Source organism: Glandiceps talaboti, chromosome 17, assembly GCF_964340395.1.
Source record: "Glandiceps talaboti chromosome 17, keGlaTala1.1, whole genome shotgun sequence".
Lineage (NCBI taxonomy): Eukaryota > Metazoa > Hemichordata > Enteropneusta > Spengelidae > Glandiceps > Glandiceps talaboti.
The window spans coordinates 23,583,023-23,608,223 of NC_135565.1; the positions used below are offsets into that span (position 1 = coordinate 23,583,023).

General features: G+C 33.3%; 1 protein-coding gene across 1 annotated transcript; it reads right to left on the reverse strand.

Annotated features, from left to right (window-relative positions):
• Window positions 1-454: 454 nt before the first annotated feature.
• LOC144448217 (uncharacterized) lies at window positions 455-23,791 on the reverse strand. The gene is made up of 7 exons (XM_078138371.1): window positions 23,656-23,791; window positions 16,302-16,385; window positions 8,072-9,666; window positions 6,076-8,032; window positions 5,164-5,256; window positions 4,172-4,186; window positions 455-2,651 (listed from the first exon to the last, which is right to left on the reverse strand). The coding sequence occupies exons 1-7, from the start codon at window positions 23,666-23,668 to the stop codon at window positions 1,060-1,062; spliced, it is 5,349 nt and encodes a 1,782-aa protein (XP_077994497.1). The 5' UTR covers window positions 23,669-23,791; the 3' UTR covers window positions 455-1,059.
• Between the last annotated feature and the right edge of the window lie 1,410 nt (window positions 23,792-25,201).

Genomic DNA, 25,201 nt, shown 5'->3' on the forward strand with positions numbered 1-25,201 from the left:
CAATGCTTTTAACATATATGAACACAATGCTTTTAACATATATAAACACAATACTTTTAACATATATAAACACAATGCTTTTAACATATATGAACACAATGCTTTTAACATATATAAACACAATGCTTTTAACATATATGGACACAATGCTTTTAACATATATAAACACAATGCTTTTAACATATATGGACACAATGCTTTTAACATATATAAACACAATGCTTTTAACATATATGGACACAATGCTTTTAACATATATAAACACAATGCTTTTAACATATATGAACACAATGCTTTTAACATATATAAACACAATGCTTTTAACATATATGGACACAATGCTTTTAACATATATAAACACAATGCTTTTAACATATATGAACACAATGCTTTTAACATATATGAACACAATGCTTTTAACATCATTAAAACAAAAAAGTTTTCACCTTATTCTGCATCATTTTCTGTACACTAATTACACAGCTTGATTGATATGTTGTTATATGAATCTAAAATATATTTTTGCCAAAGTGGTAAATATACAAAGGTTAGCCTTCCCATAACACAACAAACAAACTTGACAATAACAGCAACTGAAAATCTTTCTTAAAATAATCCAATATGACAATCAATATCTGTTTTTTTTACAGACAGAAAGAGTTAGTTATCACCTAAATGGCATGGCAACATGTGTCATTTTTTTACTTTTGTTTTGTAATATGTATCACATGGAGGTCTTCACTTTTGTTTTGTAAGACGAGTTGCAAGGAGGTAAATTAGAAGTGTAGTTTAATAAGTACATGTAGTATCATAGTAATATGTTGAAATTGTGATTTGTTAAAGTAATGAATTTGTTAGGTTGGGGACTTTGATTGGATATATTGCACCAAACAATGTTTACTAACTGATACACAAATATATACCAACAGATGATTCAACATAGTTTTTGGTGTATGGTATTTTATATCTAACAAAACAGTTTCAAAAAACCCTCCAGTTGCAACTAGTGCACTTTTAAAGAAACAATTCTAAAATTTGACATTATTTCTTCTCATTGATCTATCTCGGACTTCCCATTCTGAGCCTTGTGAACTTATGCATGATTGGCGTTCTACCGAGTGCTCCACTTTCTTTTAAAAACTTAGCCACCTCCCATTGCTTTTTCTTTAATGCAAGTGTCAACGGACTATCACCCTTTTGATCTTTGCAGCTGATGGCCGCCCCGCTAGAACACAACAATCGCACCACATCAAGGTGGCCATTCTTAGCGGCTAAGTGTAATGGCACTTGTTTATTTCCATCTTGAGCATTCATGAGTGCACCTCTCTTCACAAGTAAGAGTATGACATCATAGTGACCCTCAGCTGCTGCAAGATGAAGAGGGCTACAGCCGCCATATTGTGAGGAGACTGGTATCGCAATATTAGCATCATTATTTAGAAGGATTTCAATGACTTCAGTATGGCCGTTTGTGGCCGCTTTATGTAATGGCGCAAACTGATGCTGGTTCTGCACATTTACATTAGCTTTGCAGTTGATTAGTTCCTGTACTGCTTTAGCATAGCCGAATTGTGCAGCGTAGTGTAAAGGTGTGCAGTTTTCTGAATCTTTGGCATCGACGTCAGCACCACTCTCAATTAGGAATTTTATGACGGACTGACGGCCATGTCCTGCTGCTAGATGCAATGCATTAACTCCTTGAGCATAGTATCCATTCATCTCCATAGCCTTGTGAGTAACAGAGTGCATATCAAATCCTCGGTCAAGTAAGTACATACACATGTCAGCATGGCCACTAGAAGCAGCAACATGTAAGAAGTTCCAATCAGTTGGACCAGAAGCACTTTGTGGTTGAAGCTCAGCACGGGCACCTCGTTGCACAAGCAGCTTCACCACGTCAACATTGCCATGAGCAACCGCCCAGAACAGTGGTGTTTCACGGTAATGGGACTGGAGACTAATTAAGGCTTTGTGATCCAGCAAGAACATGACAGTGTCTGTGTTACCGTATGCTGCAGCCAAATGAAGAGGTGTTATGCCATCTCTGCTTCTCATGTTGACATCAAAGTGACACTGAGAGACAAAGTACTTTACAACATCAAGATGTCCCCATTCAGCCGCTTTGTGCAAAACTGTTTTCTCACGATCACAGACAACTGTCATGTCAGCGCCATATTTAAGCAGTAGCTGTATTGCTTGTAGCCTACCTGCACAAGCTGCCATGTAAAGTGGTGTGTTTCCATGGTTACCAACCATTGATACATTCATACGATTCTCACAAAGTTTTTGTATAGCTTGCAAATTACCGCTGCGTGCTACTTGATGAAGAGCAGATAAACTATACTCGCATTCATAAAACTTATCAATTTGGTGTACAATATCAAAATGTCTGCATTTCTCAGCAATCCCACGGGCTGTGAGACCCCGGAATCTTCCAGCATCCCTCCCTGCAGTAATTTCTGCAATTTCAATGAATGCACCGTAGACGTAAAGACCAGTTACAATGATCACCATGTCATATTTCGCAGCTTGGTGAAGAAGTGTTAACCCATCCTTCATTCTTCCCAGGTTAACATACTTCATCCGATCAAGTGATGCTCTTTTATCTCTTCTAGAAATGGCTTCAAATAGTTGAGAAAAATCCTCAGCTTCTGCAAATTACAGATATAGAAGATAGATTCAAATATTGATATATACTATAAGTGTGTTAGTGCAAATCTTTTGTTTTGAACAAGAATACATATTAATTTTGATAATTGCAACACATAATTTATTGCTCCCCTAAAGTGGCAATATGGGTACTATTTATTTGGGACTTTTAAATAAGAAATTGAACAATTTTACCGTGTTGTGAAACAGTATGGGTTACATCATGTTTGTAACTCAAAAAATGACTTAAAAATATTTGAAAAATTTGTTATTGTATCTACAGGAAGTGATTTGTGAATAAAATGGTTAAAGACAGGGAATCAATAAATCATTTTCAGTCTGTGCATGATGTGTCTGTCACTTCCCCATATATTAAAATATCAAGTACATACTCCATATAACCACTTTAAGTTGACAATTAATGCAAATGTTGAATGTTTATTTCAACAAACCATGTAGCTTTTAGGTAATCAGCAGCTAAGCAAATTACAAAGTCAAATTTCTTATTATATCACTTTCAAGTAATGTTTTCTTCCATAATTATTCAACTAAGCATTATTTATTATTAGACTTGGGAATTATGAGAATTAGTCATTGTTAGTAACAATATTACGTGGAAAAGCACTTCAAGGTGTTAATTTTCATCATGAAATTATAAATTGTTAATTTTCATCATGAAATTATAAATTAAAGCAAAGGCATGTTAGTATGCAATCAAGGTCTGATGTAGGAGATGACTTGGTCACTTTTTAACTGAATTTCTGATGTAGGAGATGACCTGGTCGCTTTTTAGCTGAATTTCTGATGTAGGAGATGACCTGGTCAATTTTTAACTGAATTTCTGATGTAGGAGATGACCTGGTCACTTTTTAACTGAATTTCCGATGTAGGAGATGACTTGGTCACTTTTATGTAGGAGATGACCTGGTCACTTTGTAGCTGAATTTCTGATGTAGGAGATGAGCTGGTCACTTTGTAGCTGAATTTCCTTGTCTACCAATTGTGGAAATCTCTGAAGGTTTTACCAGATTTGTCTCCTCAGCAATCTGATTAAAATTTCATGTGATGAATACGGAATACGCATCTATTTTCTTAATTTATTGTCCTTTGGTTGTGACTTTATTGTTTCAGGGAGGGAGTGTCTTCTTATCATGTCTTACGAAGGTGCTCACTCTCATAACAACAAATCAAAAACAAACAACAGTAAATCAATGAAATAGAAGTACATAAACAAATTGTGTTGTAAATGTGTTCATCACATCAGATTTTATTCAGATTGCATTCCTAGCCACCAAACAATATAAAAAAATCTGCTGAATACATTAAAAGTGCATAGTTGCTGTTTTCACATAAAATTAATTATTTTAACTTATACTAATGTGACATTAAACATATATTTACAATAAATTATCTTTCTGAAACATGTCTGGAAAATGTTGTGATAATGAACAATAAAAATATTAGTAGTTATTATTTGGTAATTAGTTGTCGGCGTAATAAACACATCTTAAAGTGTATTTACCATTCCTGTAACGAGCTGTCAAGTAAAAACAAAATTCAATTTATTAGCATTAATGTGGTGAACACAAACAAACAATTAAAATGTGGTACATCAACAGATTAACCTGACATTACTTCTTTGTTTACTGGAGTGTGTAAATAGTTTTAACTGTCAAATAACAATGTAGCACATACTGCCTGGATCACTATTTAATAAGTGACAGCTGTGGTAAATGTACAGCTTGCATAGTAGTAATTGATATCACTTCTAGAAATTGATGTGATGGGGTAGAGTCTGTGTGGGTTTAAAATGTATGTATATTTCTGTAAATTAAAATTGTATCCTAGTAGTGAAACACTCCATCAACCTAATAATCCTAATTAGATTTGCATGAAATAACATGAAATAATGTTTAAACTATGGGTGTGGTACCATTTGCTTTCTGTCAGCTTTTTGAACAGTTCTAGCATTGAATAGTTTTGAGGACCATTTCCCCATGGTATACAAATAGTGGAGTTTACAATTTGTTCACAATCAACAGATGGCTGGCTCACCATTTGATATTTCATGTGTGATGCATATATTATTGGGCAGAGGATAATGCACAGAAAATATGCACTCCACTGTGTAACAGAAATAATATGGGTTCTATAAATTTTCCAGTAAATTCTTCTTTATAAAATTGGGATGGAAAATATATATGTATACTGTACTGTACTGTATTGTACTGTACTGTACTGTACTGTACTGTACTTTACTGTATGGTACGTCAAGTTTGTACAGAATTTTGCTTCATTATTTGCAAAGAATTAAGAAAATGTGGTAATGTTGGCCATTCACTCCTGTCTGGCCCCACCATTAAACTTGTTCCTTATAGACTTTATCAGAACACTGATTGGTCAGTAAAAGCTAACTTGATTTGTCATATCAGTTCAGCCAATCACTGATTATTTTCTGTGAAAACAGGGACTCGATATGATAAAGAAATACAAAAAGTGACTGGTTAAACTTACCAGCTGAAATGGATGGCTCTGCTTGAATACTTTTGGTTGTTTGGACAGAACTGGAAGGGATCTTTGTGTTTGTGTTTGGACTCTTTACAGTATCTGCACATTTAATTTTAAAATAAAACAAAACATTTAATTAAATTATAAAATTATTTTGTCAAAAACAATAATGTAAACATTCCCTATTAATAACAACAGTAATTTGATATTTAGAAAGAAATTGACAATGACATTAAAATACCAAACAATTTTTGTCTTTCTTATTCTTATTAATTTACTAAATGAACAATAAAGTACAATGCTTATCAGCAAAAAATGATTTAAATATTGCCTCTATCACTACTTCTACTGTACCAAATTGATGTACTGATAGAGATCAACATATCAAAGCACTATTATTTCAAAATATTTTCTTCATTCATTTATATATATATAAAATAGAAACTATGCTTGTCTCTTTGTATTGTAATTGGGTCTATCAAGTCATTTTGTATTTGACAATAATTGACGTTCAGTTAACAGACAACAGTCTAATTGACGTTCAGTTAACAGACAACAGTCTAATTGACGTTCAGTTAACAGACAACAGTCCAATTGACGTTCAGTTAACAGACAACAGTCTAATTGACGTTCAGTTAACAGACAACAGTCCAATTTTCACCTATAATTGACGTTCAGTTAACAGACAATAGTCTAATTGATGTTCAGTTAACAGACAACAGTCTAATTTTCACCTATAATTGACGTTCAGTTAACAGACAACAGCCATAGTTACATCTATAATGACAATGTACTTTACATAATTGGTTTACCAAATAAAAAAAAAATTCTCAGACAATTATCACAAAGATGAAAATTAATCTATTTTTAATAAATTACCATAACTATGTTTGCTGTAGACAATCTGTTATTGCTTACTTGTAGGGTCTTGTTTGGTTGGTGATATCCTTGTTTGTGGAGACACTACTTGTGCAGGACTGCTCTGAGATCTTGCTAGCTTATCACTTGTATCTCCCCTTTTCACTTCCCTCTTTGGTTCATTTGAACTCTGATATTTATTTGGTTGTTGCTTAGCAACTGTTTCACTTGCATCATGATACTTCTCCCTTTTTGGACTGACAACTTCCTTTACATCTTTCCCAGGAATGGATGGCAACTCTCCTTCTTCTGTCTGTTTGCCTACATTCTCAACCTCCACTCGTCGCTTAGGAATAGCACCTTGTTGCCAAGCAACAGGGTTAGATTTATATAGATTTCTTGGGCTGGTTGCCTCATCCGTTGCTTTAACAGGGTCATCAAGTTTTCCTATTTTGCTACTTTCATTCCCATTTTTCTTGCTGACGTTGGGAGAAGTTAAAACCTTGAGAGCTTCCTCAACTTCCTTCTGTGATAATTTAGAACCTGCGCCATATTTTGGTTTAACACCCACCATTTTGTTAGATGTAGGAGTGGGTATGTCATCTCTTGTACTTTTAATGATGTGTCTTCTTTGCATCGACCTGACTTCTGTACCTTTTTCAGGTACATTTTGATCGCTTTTTGGTGTATTTTTATCTGAAATCTTTTTTTCATTTCCTACTAGGGAAGCAATTTTATTGCTCTCATCTCCTACTAGGGACGTCTCTACACAACTCTTGCTTTCATCTCTATTAGTAGGTATTAATTTCTTCCCAGAATTGCTACTGTCAACCACAGGAGTTTCACTTGCAGTACTGATCATTGCATTAAGAGAAGAAAATCCATTTTGTTCTTGCCCTTGATTGTTTGGTGTCTGTTCTTTTTGGTTTTCCTTGTGATTAGATTGTACTGTTGTCTCCCTTTTATTACTCTCAGTTGAAGTGTTGGTTGGTGTCTGTTGTTTTTGGTCTTCCTTGTGATTAGATTGTACTGTTGTCTCCCTTTTATTACTCTCAGTTGAAGTTTTGGTTGGTGTCTGTTGTTTTTGGTCTTCCTTGTGATTAGATTGTACCGTTGTCTCCCTTTTATTATGCTTAGTTGAAGTGTTGGTTGGGTGAGTACTCTTGGTATCAGTTGGCATTCCACAGTCTGCTGTAGTAATGTATCTGTTTTCTTTTGCTATGACTTCATCAATTTCACTCTCTGATATCAATATTGCATTTGTTTCTGTTTTGCTGGAAGTTGATGAAGTACTGGATGCACTGTTTTCTCCACTGGTATAAGTGATTTTAGGTGATAGGGTAGTCTTTGGTTTGTTCACATCTCTTTCATCATATTCATGGGTTTGGTCATTAGTTACAACTATCACTGGAATACCTACTTCATTAGCATAAGTTGGTCCTTTCAATGTGTTTTCAATATTGCTTCCAGCAATTCCACCTGCTGCTCCTCCTTCCTCTCCCTTGGTTTCTCTTCCCTGTTTGTCATCTATCTTTTCTGAAATGTTATCTTCTTTTGAAGAAAAGAAGGTGGGCATTCTTTCATCTGGCATGTTATTTACATTATCACCATCATCTCTATCATCACCCTGATCAATCTTCTCTTGTAAATGTGTTCCTTGAGGGCATTGTGATATGTTATAATTATTCTCTGTCTGACTAGCAAACTTTGTCTGTAAGTCACTGTGTGTACTGTTTGGTGTGTCTTTGTCAAGTGAAGTAGTCTCAAAAGTCTTTTTAGAAGGTTCCTCTGACTCTGTTATACTCAAAGGAACAGGTTCCTGTTTTGCAGCTGTTGAGTTTGACACCATAATTTCAGAAACTGGCTGGATGTCTTCTTCTAGTTGTTTTTCTTTTTCATTCAAGTTAGGTTCATCACCATCACCATCATCATTGTCATTGTCATCACTGCTGTTGTCGTCATCAACATCAACATCAACATCATCATGCACTGAATCCATTGCAAATTTGACAGTTTCCTTAGTGGCAATAACATCATCATCATCATCGACATCATCATCATCATCATCATCATCACACTTTGTACTATCGGTACTATGTTGTGATAGCAATGTCACTTCTATGTTTTCAAAGTCAGATGAACTTTGTACCGTATCACTTTCTCCATGTTTCTTAAAGGATTCTGACACAAGTTCTTTGGTGTCATGTGATTTTTCAGTGTTGTCTTCATTCCTCTCAGAACTACTAGTTCCTTTATCCACGTTAGGGCTGAGATCTTCCTCTCTTGGAAGTTTACCAAGCTGAGATTGGTCTTCAGGATTATGGCCTGCTTTATTTTGAAATGGTTCAGCTGGTTCTCTAGTGTTATGAAGATCATTGGTTTTCTCTTTCACAGACCCAGTTTCTGATATTACTGAAGACGTTTCTGATGCCTCTGAGAGACTCCCTGAAGTAACCGAAGGAGTGTTAGACGTCTGTGCATGGTTATCTGGTGTGTTTCCATTCGCTTGAAATGCACTATTTTTCATACAAGTTTTATGATGAGATGATTCTGACATATATCCAGATTCCTGAAGACTGTCATCTTCCTCTTTGATTACATATGGTTCAGCCATTACTGGACCATCTGGTATACAACTATCTATCTCTTGGTCAAAAGTGTCTTCTTGTTGCACACTAGCACAAATCATTGGATCAGCATTATCTGAATTTTGTCCACTTTCTGTGTTTGGCTGGGTTGTCTTCATGAGGCTTTCTTCTCTACATAGATCATCACTATTTTGATTTGGAGAACTTTGGAATAGTTTATCAGAAACATCAAAAGATTGGTTGCTTGGAGAATTTTCTGTGAAACTTGTTTCTTTCTGAAAGAATGGCTCTATACCTTCATCCCGTTCTCCAGGATCGTTATCTCCACAATTTTCATTATATTTGTTATCTTCGCTATCATCATGCACACCATATCCATCCTCAGTCATTCCTGCATCTACTTCATCATTTGTCAGATTGCTGTCAGCTTCATTCAAAATACTGCCATCAGTTTTTTCTAAGTCTTCATCTACTTTGTTGTTGTCTAAAGCTTGTTGATTTTCATTCTGAGGCTGAAGTTCTGTGAAGCAGTCATAACTTTTACCAATATGTCTTTCTTGCACTGAATCCATAGCAAACACAATAGCTTCCTCAGTTGCAATGACCTCTGGCTTCTCTAATGCACTATTTTCAGAATTTACACTTTCTAAACTTTTAGCACCATCTGTCTCTAGAACAGTACAGCTATGTTTGTTGCCATGGCTACTACTACTGGCATCTGGCACTCCAAAGCACTTTCCTTCCTTCAAAATCTTTTTTTCACCTTCCATCCTAGCATTGATATCAAAGACAGGCTCTGTCGATAAATCTAATGGCACTTGATTTTTTTGTATCTTTTCATCTGTATCCATGGAAACTGCATTACCTACTTCTATACTACTGCCATCCTCCTCCTCCACTCCCCTGTTCTCATGGTAACGTGCCTTGTATGTTTTTGTATCCACATTGTAGTTTTCATCATCAGATAAACTTTCTGTTGACTCAACTTCTTCAGGAGTAATTTCTATCTCTTCTTCATCTACCTCACTTTGGCTTGGATTGGCCGCCACTGGATGTGCTCGGTCTGTCATAAAAGATAGAAATGGCATTTATTTAGAAACTGCGAATGCATGAGGACCCAATGGAAAAAGGTTGACCCTTCTGAGCTGTGCATTGTTTGTGAAGATATTTCATATTGATTATAATGATAACAATGAACTTGAAACATAAACTTCAATGAGGACAATTTAATAGATAAAAATATCTACTTGTATGAAAAAGTTAATAAAATGTCATGCAAATCACCAAAGTATAAAAGAGGTGGTTCTTATAAGATGCAAGATGGCCAAGTATGAAAGAGTAATCAGTGTCTCTCATTTTCAGTCAGTGTTAGTAATTATGAGGAATCAGTTTAGTATATTATGAAAATGCAACTATATTTTCAATTGTATTTATTTAACCAGGGGAGTGGAAACTATTAAATATCAATGGGACCGTCTACTTATGAATTTTTTCAGGAGAGAGCTGAAGAACCATTGATGCTTTCAATTTTCTCCCTCTCCTCTTGATACAGCAATCTTGTTAAACAATTGGCCTCCAGAGTATTTTCATTGTTTTTATACAAAGTTAACATTGATGAAAAATTTGTAATTTTATTCCTTTGATAAAACCTGTTGAGTTAAACCCCCAGCTACATGTAGTTCCCATGAAGATTAACATTTAGATGTGAAAAACACAAAACGACGGACAGAACTGTACAAATGGTTGATTGCAAACAAAAGAATAATCCTATACAATTCTCATGGTTCCACTGATAAGAATTACACTAATGTGAGAACCTGAGATTGAATCCCAGGCCTTTAAACAGTGGGATGGTAGTCTTGATACAAGTACTTTGTTGATGGCAAATGTTACATAATATATGTTCTATCCAGGTGACATCACTATTTCATTATGAATGCATCAGTACTTATCCAGTGGTAAATCTACCATACTTTAATAGTATTAACAAAAGACCACCTGTAAATATGATTGAATACTGTACTTTAGTTGGATTACAAAGGCCAATATGTTACATGGAGTTTATCACTTTTAAATTACCTGGAATTTGATACTGTACATGTGTTGGTGAAATACAAAATACAGATTTTTATATCACCAGTGTTACCAACTAATGGTGAAATTCAATTGAATGTGAGTGTTCTGGCTAGGCTTTGGGAACCTTGGCAACAGCAGGGGTGGAATCTAGTAAACACAGCATAGCTTAATTCATATGCCTCAATATACCATAATTTCAGAGTAGTAGGGATACCTCGTCACATGCATCATAATACCTTGGAATACAGGCTTATCATGGCCCCATCACAGCAGTATTCTGTTATTTCTAAATAGTGGTCTATACATACATGTACATAATTATGTACCTTGACAACACAGGTTGATTTTACCTGCTTTTGGCCCCTTTAAATATCACTGTGGTATATAGTAAAAATATATTTTAATTTTGTGTGCATATTCATTTTATGTATGTTTCTAGTGGAAATTGAGATTTAGTAGTAGCAAAATAATTAGTGTTCATGGTTTTGACAATGCATACATGAAATATTATGGGAAGGGGACAATTAGTAAGTTACCATAGCAACATAAGTTGAATAATCTTACCACCACATTGATAGCAATTTTTAAAAATTTGTACCATAAACCACACAGGTAGTGTGTATTGTGTAATAAAGATAGAAAAATGATTGAATATCAAAAACATTGTCAATGGTATTCAAAACAGTGAAGACCAGGTATAAACATTGTCAATGGTATTCAAAACAGTGAAGACCAGGCATACATATCCTGAGACAAACCAGTTGGGATTGACCACACACTCTAAATAAAAAAATAAAATTACAAAATATACAAACATGGAATTCTGCAATAAAATTATGTATGTGTTGTTAATGGTTCGACTATATGTGAAATGTTTTCTTTGTCAATGTTTGCATGGTACCCCACTAGCTTTACTTTGTACAAACTAAAATTCTTTATTTGTAAAAAATGTGTAAAGACAGCAATTCTTTGTCATATAGCTTGTACATACATGTACACATTAAAAAAGTGTACTTAAGTCAGCAATTGAGTTGTCTCTGAATGTACCATATTGTATGTCTCACTCAACAGTTGTCACAGAATCAAATTACTTCTTAACTTTTAATAAGGCCATAAATATCTGAAAACAGGTGAGTACTTGTTACATGGTGAACTGAGATGATAATGAAGATATTTTTAAAACCACATTAACCCAATTTCTGACTCCCCAAAATTCTTGACAACTGTGTTTACTAAAACGTTTTATTGTAATTTTGGTACTAATTGTTTTTAGAAAATTATTTAGGTATTCGATATGTATTCCTACAAACATGAATATGCATATAAAGTAGTAACGTTATTTTTTAAAAAATGTCCCTGTTTTTTTTTCAAAACCACTGAAATAGTTATTAACAATTAAGTGGCCATATTAGAAAATTAAATAAATTACCCTGTGATTGGCCTGGTTTCTACCAAACTATGACCTTATAAAGACTTCTATCTAACAAAGAAAGTTAAGGTGAAAGAAGTACAGGGTTTTATTGTTGATTGTTGGTTACACAATAGTAGTTTACAGGTTTCTTATTTAGTTTGCGTCATTGTAATCGCAAACCCTTTCATTTTCTTTCCTGTCTCTTTGTTCATTTTCTGAAGGACTGGAACTCGGCCAGATCTGTATGTGTACCTTGGAAGTCCAATACAGGAGTACACAGTACACTATGTCCTGTTCAAATCTCAGGGCCAGGAGAGTTGACACTAAGAAAACCATAATGAGAATACAATACTCATTGAAATTCTTATCCTTCAGTGTTTCAGGTCATGAGTGGAATTTAAGACTCATTTGAAAGTAAATTTATTCAACTTATTCAAGATGTAAACCCTTCAATTTACTAAAGGCAATTTCTTAGTACAAGAATTAGGTACATTAAAACACTGATTTCACTTGTAATAACTGGCCATAACTTAATAATGAACTATCACTTCAAAGTACAAATTAATATGACAAGTAAATCAAATATGATTAATGTATGGCAATTATTAAATTATGGTATTAAGAACTGATTAATTAATATAAATAGTGATATTAATTACAAACCTTTACCATCAAATACTTCTAAATTAGTTTATCAAATAACTGTAGAGCAACTGATGGGAATATTTAATAATTGAGCCAGCTGTTTTTAAGAAAATGGTGATACAGACAGACAGACATACACACACACAGACAGACAGAGACAGACAGTCAGTCAGACAGACAGACAGACAGACAGACAGACAGAGACAGAGAGACAGACAGAGACAGAGAGACAGACAGTGCAATTTCAATAACTCCCCTTATGGGAGGTAAAAATACAAATGTGGATTAAACTATCTATAGGTTTTGGTTTATATGACTTAATTCATGGCAGCATTATTTTAGCCTGGGACCTTATATATACAAAGCAAATAGAAACTGTTCTTATTGTTAGATCTGATGGTTAATTTATGAACTCTCCGTATTGTTAGATTTGATGATTTGTGTAGCAAATTGAATTCTGAATACCACCTTTACTTGTGCAGCTCAGGGAGTAAAAGTCCTTATTGTAAGATTTAATGGTTTATATATATACTATCAATAATCTGCGAAATTCTATGAAAGCAATCATTGTACAGCAAGGGAAATGAGTACAAATAATTGTTAGATTTGATGGTTTGTATATATACTGTTTTACTCTGAAATTTGATCACTGCAATCATTGTACAGCAAGGGAAATGAGTACAAATCATTGTTAGATTTGATAGTTTGTATAATACACTTTTCAATTCTGTCTATGACCTTTGTGAAACTATTAAAAGGAACAACAAAGTTAATGATAACAGTGTACACTGATAAATTGTTAGAGATCTGGTGTCTGGGTTTATATCAATCATTCTAGCTATTACTCTTTCAAATTCTATCATTGCATGCAGTGAGGGGAAATGAGTGCTGTTGTTAAAGTTATTAATGTCTGGTAACGACTTACACTATTAAAAGCTGACTATACCACTGGTGTGCAGCTAGGGACACAACAAAGCAAATGATGCACAAATTGAATATACATGTAGTGTTTTAATTTAATGGTTTATATACACTAGTACTGTCTTACTCATTCTATCACTGCAATCCATGTGCAGCGAGGGAAATGAGTACAGTGGGACTTGTAATCAGTGTTAGATTTGATGTATAGTACCTGTACTAGTTCAGTTCTGACTATCACCCTTGTGCACAAGCTATAAGAACAACAATGCAAATTATAACAGAATGATTGATTGTTGGCTCTGATGGTTTATATTATACTGTATTACTCTTTAAAATTTATATCATTATGCAGCAAGGAATATGAGTACTGTTGGACTAGTCCTTTGATCAGATTTAATGAATTGAAATTAAAATTGAAAAAACCTACAGGTGTAATTATCAAAAATATGCCAATAACTTATCAAAAATAAAAGCTACATCGACAATATTTTCAAGACAGATGTGCTTTGGTATTGCAAATGTATGAACCAAATTATATTGAATTTGAAGCGTGCATTCTTGAGATATAGCCTAATTACCAAAAAAACATTAATTATGCAAAATGCTCATTAATATTCATGGTATGTTTACCAAAACCTAATCAGTTCTTGTTATTACCCTACATAACATGTTTACCAAATTTCATTTTAATTGAGACAGCTATTTTTTAGAAAATGGCGAGACAGACAGACAGACAGACAGACAGACAGACAGACACACACACACACACACACACACACACACACACACACACAGACTTTTCATCCCCTAATATATAACCTTCCTTACAGAAGGTAAAAAATTGATTGTTACATCTGATGGCTTACATAATACTACAGTATTTCTCTGTTATGTCTATATATGTAACATCACTATGCAGGATTGGAAATCCCAAAACAATGTGGCACAGTATTAGTATAATCAATAATTCTGATTTATCATTCATCAATCAATTACTTCCTTTTAATATTACAGATTGAATCATTCTGCAACTGATTTTTAGATTTCATAGTTCATATTACACTTAAATTCATACTAGAGTGAATTTGAGATGAAGAATAATATTTTGAAATTGAATTCCTAATCATAGTTTATTACATGATTTGATAAAAATAAACAAATTGTCAAGTTACAAGTAGGACTATAACGTTCAGAGATTACTGATTTAGACTTCAAATTGCATGTAAACATGATACTAAGATGACATATACATGTATGTAAGCAATAGCTATATAGGCAGATTCAGACAACATACACTGAGGTATCAAACCATTGTCATCATACGCTATATGCCTTGAAGTTAAGTCAATTCATCTTACAAAACATAAATGGCACAGGTAATTGGTAAATTAATGGTTCACAAATAATCCAGGATAGAGTTCTGTATGTTTTACAGGCTAGCAGAAGTCTTTCAGCTTAAAATGAATGTTAACTAAATATGATTTTAATACAAAGCAATTATTGTTTACACTCCAAATAGGTGAGAATTCAGATTTTGGAATTTGGCTAAAGATATTAAAAATGATTTCTGACCACGTATGGAGAAAATATGAGATAGAAGTATATAGAATGTTCACCCTGTACTTGACTATAAATGGAGTTGTGCAGTTGAAAGTGAATATTAACCTTTAACATTTTTTATACCGGTAAATAGACATTACTTAAATGTTATTGTCCTCAATGTAAACAGATGTTGACTCAGATTCAGGAATTTTCTCCAAAACAGCATTTTCTTTTTATCAGGTATGGATGTGGAGTAAATGTGAGGGTACAACATATGGAAAATGTTAATCATATGCCTGGCTATGGTATTTGCTGTAGTGTGATGTCATAATGGCTGAAACAAGATAATGTAAACATGTGTATGTAAACGTGTATGCTGCTTACAATTGAATCAACACCACAACATGTTATATTGAACAGAAAAAGGAAAGAGTGAATTCAAGCAACTTAACTTAAAATATTTCTTGATTGATATCAAAATAACTACTGTGAAATGATAATTTTGTTTTGAAAAGAATTGATTTATGTAAATATTTTAAATTAATCAAACAAACAATAAGCAGAAAAGGAGGAATGAAGTAGTAGATTGGTAAAATAAGAACTATTTTCATTTTCATATAACTAAATCGATTTAAATAAATTATTATATATATCATCTTTTACATTTAAAAGATTGGCTTTGTTGGCTAGAAATGATATTTAAAATATATACCGTGAATAATAATAATAACAATAACAAATAAATGTATATGCAGTAAAATTGATATGCAAGTATAGAGACAATATTAACAGTGGCACTACATAAGCACTGATTTACAATGGAAATATAGTTGTTGCCTTGGAAACACAGAAGCAATGATTACTATGGCAACACCTTCACAGTCTAGCAATTGTTATGATCATAACAATAACTATATGACTATAAATTAGTATACACAAATCCCAGACACTAACACCATGTTGCTCCTGACAACCAATCAATATGACCAGATTTGAGTGTGTTTGCAGGTGTATATGTATAAATAAGAGATGGGGATACAGTTGTATAATGAATATTATCAACCATGGTATCTAAGAAGGATACTGTTACAACTTATATTTACCTCCGGTCCATCTTTTATACAGATAAACACTACCGATAATAGCGGCTGCTTCCACAGCAACCATACCAACCATCTTCATCACACCTGTAAAGAAAAAGTATCAAATCTGATATTACAAAGATGTTAGAATTAATTTGGACTACTAGTAATTATTTGCATAGATTTCCATATCTAGATAAAGCTCCTGGTAGACTTTATCTATTTACAATCTTTAACAAAGACAAGGGATTCCTGTTTTCTTTGAGTTTTTATTTATTTATTTATTTATTTATTTATTTATTTATTTATTTATTTATTTATTGCATCCCTTTAGTATCAGGGGCTCACTATGATTGTTAGGAGCAGCACTAACAAAAACTTAAGATACATTCACTACTAAAAAGAAGAGTAAAAAAACATATACAGGAACAAACATAACAAAATACACCAAAGCGAGGTAAGAATATTGATAAAACGAAAATAAAAATATATGCTTCAAATGTTAGTTGTCAGAAAATCTAACAGCTAAACTATTCTATATTAGTTTTAACATAATCTTTTCTGTTTTCAATTGCTTCAATAAGGTATTGTTTGACAAGTTTATCTATTTGTTTACTTATAGACTCATTGTAGTGTTTCGTATTATCTCCTATGATAAAAGAGAGTAGTTCTTTCCCTTGTTTGAAATCATGATCTTGAGTTTGAAAAATAGTCAAAATGTGGCAAAAAATATCCATTTTGTTTTCTTTCTCTGAATGTGAAATCACTTAAATGCAAAAGAAGTTGATGTGTTTTTATTATCACTTTAATATTTATTCTCAGTAAGAAAACTGCACTTGTCATATTACTTGAATTACCATTTTCCTCACTCAACTAAAACTGAAAACAAATTTTTATTGGAGTGAAAAAAAAGCTAAAGTGGCTTCCAGATACATACAAATAAACAGCTTTGCAAAGTTGACTTTTGAGTAGTCAGCAAATAGGAAACAGTGTACTTGTTAACATCAATCCCCAAACATTCATTCATTCAAATACAGCAGTTTTTAAAGTACAATAACATCAGCTCAGACTGTGTTATATGTCTCAACACCTTATTCTAATGATTAATGTGCCACACCCACTTTTGTCAATTGAAAACTACATGATATAAAAAAAATTGACATACACAGATACTCAGTAACTCTAGTTTGTTAAGTCACAAAATTACAGAAAGTTTTAATCTGGGTCCCTCCCCCTTAATAAATGCTAGAAGAATATAAATATTGGACAACTTTGAATTGTTTTCATTGCATGGTGATACATTGATTGCATGAAGTTATCACAATTCTGAACTACTTTTCCTGGTGTCATAAGGGATGATCGCATAATGTCACACAAGCTCAATAAACAAACTTTGTTCATTTAGGACAAAAAACCTCCCCTCTCCCCCTAAATGAATGCATATGTTCACAAGTGTGACATCTACACATTTATATATGATGTAAACCGTATTAGTCAATTTGCCTCCACGGTCGATACAAAGTAAAAACATTATGTTCAATACATTAAAATACTACCAGAAACCCAGTACTGTATATCATATTAAAAGTAAATTTCAATCACCATATGAACATCTCAGTAGTAAATACAGAACCTGTTATCACTGCCCTGAAGCTGTGAAAGTTTTCAAAATTTGGTTAGAAGTGCAAAAATGAAGTTCAGCAATCGCATTGACGCTAGACCTTGCCTAAACAAACGAATTCATTTATTGAGCTCAGTTGTGTGATACTGTGTCATGGTTCCTAATCTAACATCATCTGTTCAGGTGTACATGTACATTTGCACTTTTTGTGACAAATTAAAGTCATAATGCATGAATATCACAGATAAAATCTGAATGGTATGTGAAACATTTCAAAATGAAAAGTGTGAATTGGAAATGGACTTTCACTATATACCCCAACAACTCTTTAGGTTAACAAAATTTGCTTCAAGAGACAGTCTGTAAATATATACATTATACAGTACTTTGGTTTACCTTTGGTATATTGAAATAAGAGATAAAGTCTTCCTTTGTTGTCTGAGGACAAGATCATTTATCAGTATTTCTCACTTTCATATAACTTACAATAATCTATCAGTGAATATTCTCAAGGTCCTAATAATCACTAACATGGCCTTTTTCTTTGTTTTGTAAATTTTTGCATTTAAGTATTGAAATGGCTATTACTATAAGTCGTTGAACTCAACCTCTCCTGTTATTAGTCAAATAGCATTCATTATTTGTAATAAAGGCACGACCCACACATTTGTAAAGACTGAACATAAAGCATTGTTTGTCTTGTGTTGTTAATATGTCTACAATATATAATAATTTTAATATACATAATTATGGATATTCATTTGTTGTCACCTGCTTCAACAATTACCAGTATTAACACCATATATATCAAATATTTGTAAGATTGAAATTGTCAAGATCAAAAAATGCCGTGTCTTTATGATTTTGTCTGTATAAAGATTGATAAGTTTAACACATATCATCTATAAATTGATTGTGAAAGCCAGGTGTACTTGAATATCTCATCTCAAAGTATTTTCTGGGTTAATTTGGGCATAATAGTTAATATATAATATTGAAAGATTAGTTGATTTTTAAATAAAGCTGGAATTGTTTTGATTCTTGTAATGTTGTTATTCAAAGTACCTTTCATGTTCTCCTTATAACAAATGGCGCTATGTTAAAAACAGGAAGACGATTACAATGGATGAATTATCTGGTGACTTCTTGAACTGGTTTTTAAAAAGTAACCATGTAATGAGTATCTATGACCAATACTATGCAGACTTTTGATGACATAGTGATATGGTTCACAATAAACACTACTAGAGAAGAAAATATCACTCAGCAAATGAAATGTGTCTATAAACATCTCCTCCCCTCTGTGCCTCACAATGCCATGTCTAGTCTTTGTGTGTGAAGGTTGGTCATGGAGTGAGAGAGATGGGGGAGGGGTTGAGAGTGAGAGAGAGTGTACGCGATCAGAGCTAGGGGGAGAGAGAGAGTGAGGTCAGGGGGGGGGTTTACTTATTACAATAAATTAAAACTATGAGACACCTTTCTGAAACAAAAAAAAGTTGGAATAAATATTTCCTCAACTGTGAAAAAAATTGGTTCAGAAGGAAATAAAAGACAACATGTTGAAGTAGCTATCAATTTTCCATTTGTATTGAAAGTAAATGTCATTCAATGGAGACAGCAATATCTTTAGGGCTATCAACAAAATAAGCGTAAGCTTTACCTGACCCAATCATTGACCCAAAGACCCTTCTATATATACACTGTCTGATTGGATTGATTAACTACACATGTATGTATACAGGTAACTATACACAAATGGAGTCGATGATGCTTGCCTCTAAATTAGAACTATATAGTTGCAATCGAAAACATATCTTTCACTTTCTGCGATCCAAAGTAAGTCATTAACAACAAATAATTACTATGAATCTTACTCACTTCTTAATTTTATATTTTTTGACTGCATTTTCACTTTAATACCATGTTTAATAGAAGATATGACACACTGACTACATTGTCCACATTTGTGAGTTAGCATATAATTCAATCTACTTTTATTATGTCATTATAATGGCTCAGCAATTTTCTACAAAGTCTTCTGAATATGATAAATTATGCTTCATGAATGTTATTTGTGAAAACATTGTTAAGTATCACTATTTTGAATTTGGAGTTGTCTTACAATTACTATTACACAAAGTTGCGCTCCATAGGTAAGCCAGGGGTTCTGTTCTTGAAGTCATCTTGCAGGCGAGTTGTAAAATCAACATTTTGCAACTTTTTCTAATTTTATTGCAATTGTCCATCATGCTGTGGATGCTGGGATCTTGTGAAATGTAGACCAATAAGTAACTAATTACATTTTAAGGATTTGTTGCACAAACAATTAAAAAATGTTACAGCTAAATCAGCTAAAATGACTTTACAGCCACAAAACATATGTTCATAGTATGCACTGTTAACTATCAAGATACAAACAACAATTTAACTAATTTGACAAGACAAAATCTAGACACCTATAGTACACTGCATTGTAAATTAATTGCATGATTTTCATAGAGAAAACAAAATTGGCTATTTTTAAGAAAGCCCTGGAAGACAGACAGTAAACCAAATTACCAATATTTACATAAGTCTGTACAAGGTAAAAGTCTCTACAGCAAGTTTTGTTTGTTTAGACACCTCAATCAACACATAATAGGTTATTACATGTGTCACCCCACAGCCATTACCAAATTGTTACTATCTAACAATTAATTTAAAAGTACCTAATGTATCAGTTAATTTTCCTTGTCATAGTTCTTATGGGATGCCTTCTTGAAATTTAAAAGGGTTCTGAAATATAGCTTGATTTTGTTTTACAACTTTGAATTGGGAATTTTAATTGCTACTTTAAGAGACAAAAGATTCACCTATGGTCGTAGATTGCACACTTTTGTTGATAAGCCTGCCTTAATTATGCAAGCATTTTTTTTGTTTTATAATGTATTTGTTATGAATCTAATAATTCAATGGGTTAACCAAACCCCAAAGACTAATAATAAGAATAATATTAATGCACATATAATTTTATAACACTCCCTAGCTGGACCCCAAGAGGATCAAAAAACCTGCTTTAACTATATACACTTTAGGGTCCAAACACCCGAAGCCAGTTTTTTGTTTACTATGTTACAGCTGTGTGACAAATCAATAATTTACTGGCTATTACCATTATTTGACCAATCAATAATCTAGTACCTTACAACTAGGCTCAATAAACACAACAACGAAGACATGACAATAATGAACACAAGGTCATTTCATCCTAACAACAGACTTTCATCGCAACAACCACTTTGTAAAAAGTAATTCTATTGAACTGTAGTTAAATTGATTTTTTTTTATGAGACTCGTACTGGGTAATCCTTTTACTACATTCAAGCATAATGATACATGGTCTGTACTAGTACTGGTATGTATATGTTTGGTAATCAAAATACCCACAGGGACTTGACTCTAGGCTAGGTTTAATTTACCATGGCTTTTCATTGTCAAATTTATCTTGATTCCAATCAATAAATCAGACCATATTACACCAAATATCAAGGAACTACCAGTATATTGGTTCACTACAGAATGCCATATAAAGTACTGTGATCACCTCTAAGGCACTGTGCAATACTGCACCTGGCTATACGTAGTGGATCTGATCTGTTCTAAACCTGTTCCTCACATACTTCCCTTCACTGCTATCTACAAACACATCTCAATGTATATCAAAAGCTCACCAACAGTAGTAGAACTGCATCACATGACAATTCATCTTTGTGGGTAAACTATAGTATTGGATTAAACTTTATGTTTTGATCAAAAATTTGATCTGATACAAGAGTAGAACTGAAGAAAAGTTGTAAATATTACTATTCAATTTGTGATACCTGTGATATCATTACTTTACACTTCTATGGTTAAACATGTGATTTATACTGAGATAGTCTGTGTGATATATGATATGACATGTCATGTTATGCCATGCCTACCAACTTATGGACAGCCAATGCATGAAGGTGCCCCTTACAGATTAACTCATGTACTGAACATCTGTGCGAAGTGATGTTTAAGAATTCTGATAACTTAGTGTCTTGAGAACAACAAGGCCTATAGAACCACACCATGGTGTACTTATACCCTAAAAAGAGAACATTGAACATGGATATGACATTTTAACCATGAACTAGCTACTACAATATGATCCATCAAAAGGTAATAAACCAATATTTATGTCAAATACTTACAAAGAATTTCAATGCATTCTTTTAAAACTCCTGTAATGACAATACACTAAACAGCCCTATTGAATGAAAACACCAGCATAAAACTACCAACCCAATATCCATACAAGTAATGGGAATTCCAATGTTTGAAATCAGTTTGCAAACTCTATGTGAATCATTTGATTGACTTAATGAAAGATGACTATTTGTCAATCATCAGCCAAGAGAAGCAACGATATCAGTATTAAAACAGGTGGACTCTGAGATGGTTTTAGGAAGACTTTGAGATCATTTATGCAAGGCTGATTTAAGATGCTTTTAGAGTGACTCTGAGATGAATTTCATGAAACTTTGAGTTTATTTTAGTAGAACTTTTGAGATGGATTCAGTGGGACTCTGAGATGATTTTTGTGGAACTTAATGACTTCATATTGGAGGCATGTTACTAAGTAGTAATTGTGGCAATTAGAATATTGATTTGTTCAGTCTTTTTACGTTTTGGTCAACAGGTCTCTTTAAATCAATATTATGTAACCAGTTAAAGATATGTATACCTAACTTAACTTACAAATGCTACAACTTTCAATTTTAATCTTTAAAAGTACTTCTCTTTTATTTGTAAATTGTGTCAAATATTTACTTTATCAAAGATAGTGTACTGGGTGAAAAAATAGTGATGATACAAATGAGAACAGTAAAACATCTGAAAAGTTGTATATTTTGATATTTTTCTCACTTTTTTAAAACATGTGCTTTTGCTATTTTGTACTATCATAGTATATGGGGATTTACTGTGTAGTGGATATACTCTCTCAAAAGACACATTTATTTAACTTGATTAACTGGACCTCAGACTAAACAAAAATTCATTTTATCATATTACCAGAGTATAACCATTCCTGAGTTGGGAATCAAGTACTGATCTACATCCATAAATTATATTTTCACAGCCCAACATATAAATTTGATATTTAATACATAAAAAACATAATCTTTTGTATAAATTATGCAAATCCGTGATTTAAATAATGCAAGTTATTGTGGCAAAACACACATACTGTTCAGCAACAAGCTACAAAAAATTTAGTAATATACGGCAAAATAAATTTCAATCCATAAACTCACTGTCATAGAAATCGCATTATTTCAACGTTGGCGATCCGAGAATTCAATTAACCTGCCCACAATTTTATTTACAAGTGGATATATTCGTGTTTATAAATGTTGAAAGGTAGATCACCTTCAGGCTCCAATAACGAACATCGAACTACGATGAACTCCTGAAAAACACCCTGTCTGTCACGTCGCTCACTGACGTACGTACGGAGTGAAAACATTAACGCTTTATAAATTCGCATACTGTTATTTAACAAAATAACAACCCGTCTAAAATATCTGTAAGTTGAGTAAAAAGTTGAAAGTGAAACAAAGTAAAATATAAATTGAAAGCATACGGTGTTTTGTTTACCTTTCTACGTACGGAGTGAATTTTGAAGTCGGGCAGACCGCGCACCAAGACATCTTCAATGCCCCTTTCATATTTCATTTGTGTACTTACCTGAAGAATCCATGATGATGTTTGTTAATTGACTACTTTTCAGTCGCACTCGGCCCGCAGTGTTTCGGAGATGAAGCGATGCAGGCAACTACATTGGGCAACTCTGAGGTCATTGGCATCTATAGTAGTTCTGACAGCCCAGCGCGTCGAGACAGTCGCATTGACGACTCGATAATTAGATCGACCTCTGACCTATATAAGTGAAAGGGGATTTGGCTGTTCCAAACAGTGGACTCACCCAGGGAATTCATATTTCAATGTAAGGACGCCCTCTGTGGTAAAATAACACGAGGAACAAACATGGGAAAAAAAAGTAACTATAGCCACGCACGTACATGACACATTTCACGAAAGCACACGAATGCATAGTGTAGGTACAATGTAAACAGTGGGAGTAGTCACAGCTATGAAATGCAATTTTAGCCTGCAAGATATAACAACCAATCTGGCCAGCATAATAATTCTCTTGTCTTGTTTCTGGCACTAAACAAATTGTTACTTCCTGATCACCTGATCTAATGTGAAATACTGTAGCAGATCATGTCTATCTAAAGGTAATAAGCACTTAGGAGTCAGGAATATTCAGTGTACATCTAATGGGAGTTACCCAGCATACATAGGCATTAGGTGAACAATATATATTCATGACTATCTAAAGGTAATAAGCACTTAGGAGTCAGGAATAATTATTATTCATCTAATGGGACTTACCCGGCATACATAGGCATTGCGTGAACAATATATATTGATGACTATCTAAAGGTAATAAGCACTTAGGAGTCAGGAATAATTTTTGTTCATCTAATGGGAGTTACTCGGCATACATAGGCATTAGGTGAACAATATATATTGATGACTATCTAAAGGTAATAAGCACTTAGGAGTCAGGAATAATTATTGTTCATCTAATGGGAGTTACCTGGCATACATAGGCATAAGATGAACAATATATATTGATGACTATCTAAAGGTAATAAGCACTTAGGAGTCAGGAATAATTTTTGTTCATCTAATGGGAGTTACTCGGCATACATAGGCATTAGGTGAACAATATATATTGATGACTATCTAAAGGTAATAAGCACTTAGGAGTCAGGAATAATTATTGTTCATCTAATGGGAGTTACCTGGCATACATAGGCATAAGATGAACAATATATATTGATGACTATCTAAAGGTAATAAGCACTTAGGAGTCAGGAATAATTATTGTTCATCTAATGGGAGTTACCCGGCATACATAGGCATTAGGTGAACAATATATATTGATGATTATCTAAAGGTAATAAGCACTTAGGAGTCAGGAATAATTTTTGTTCATCTAATGGGAGTTACCCAGCATACATAGGCATAAGATGAACAATATATATTGATGACTATCTAAAGGTAATAAGCACTTAGGAGTCAGGAATAATTATTGTTCATCTAATGGGACTTACCCAGCATACATAGGCATAAGGTGAACAATATATATTCATGTCTATCTAAAGGTAATAAGCACTTAGGAGTCAGGAATAATTATTGTTCATCTAATGGGAGTTACCCG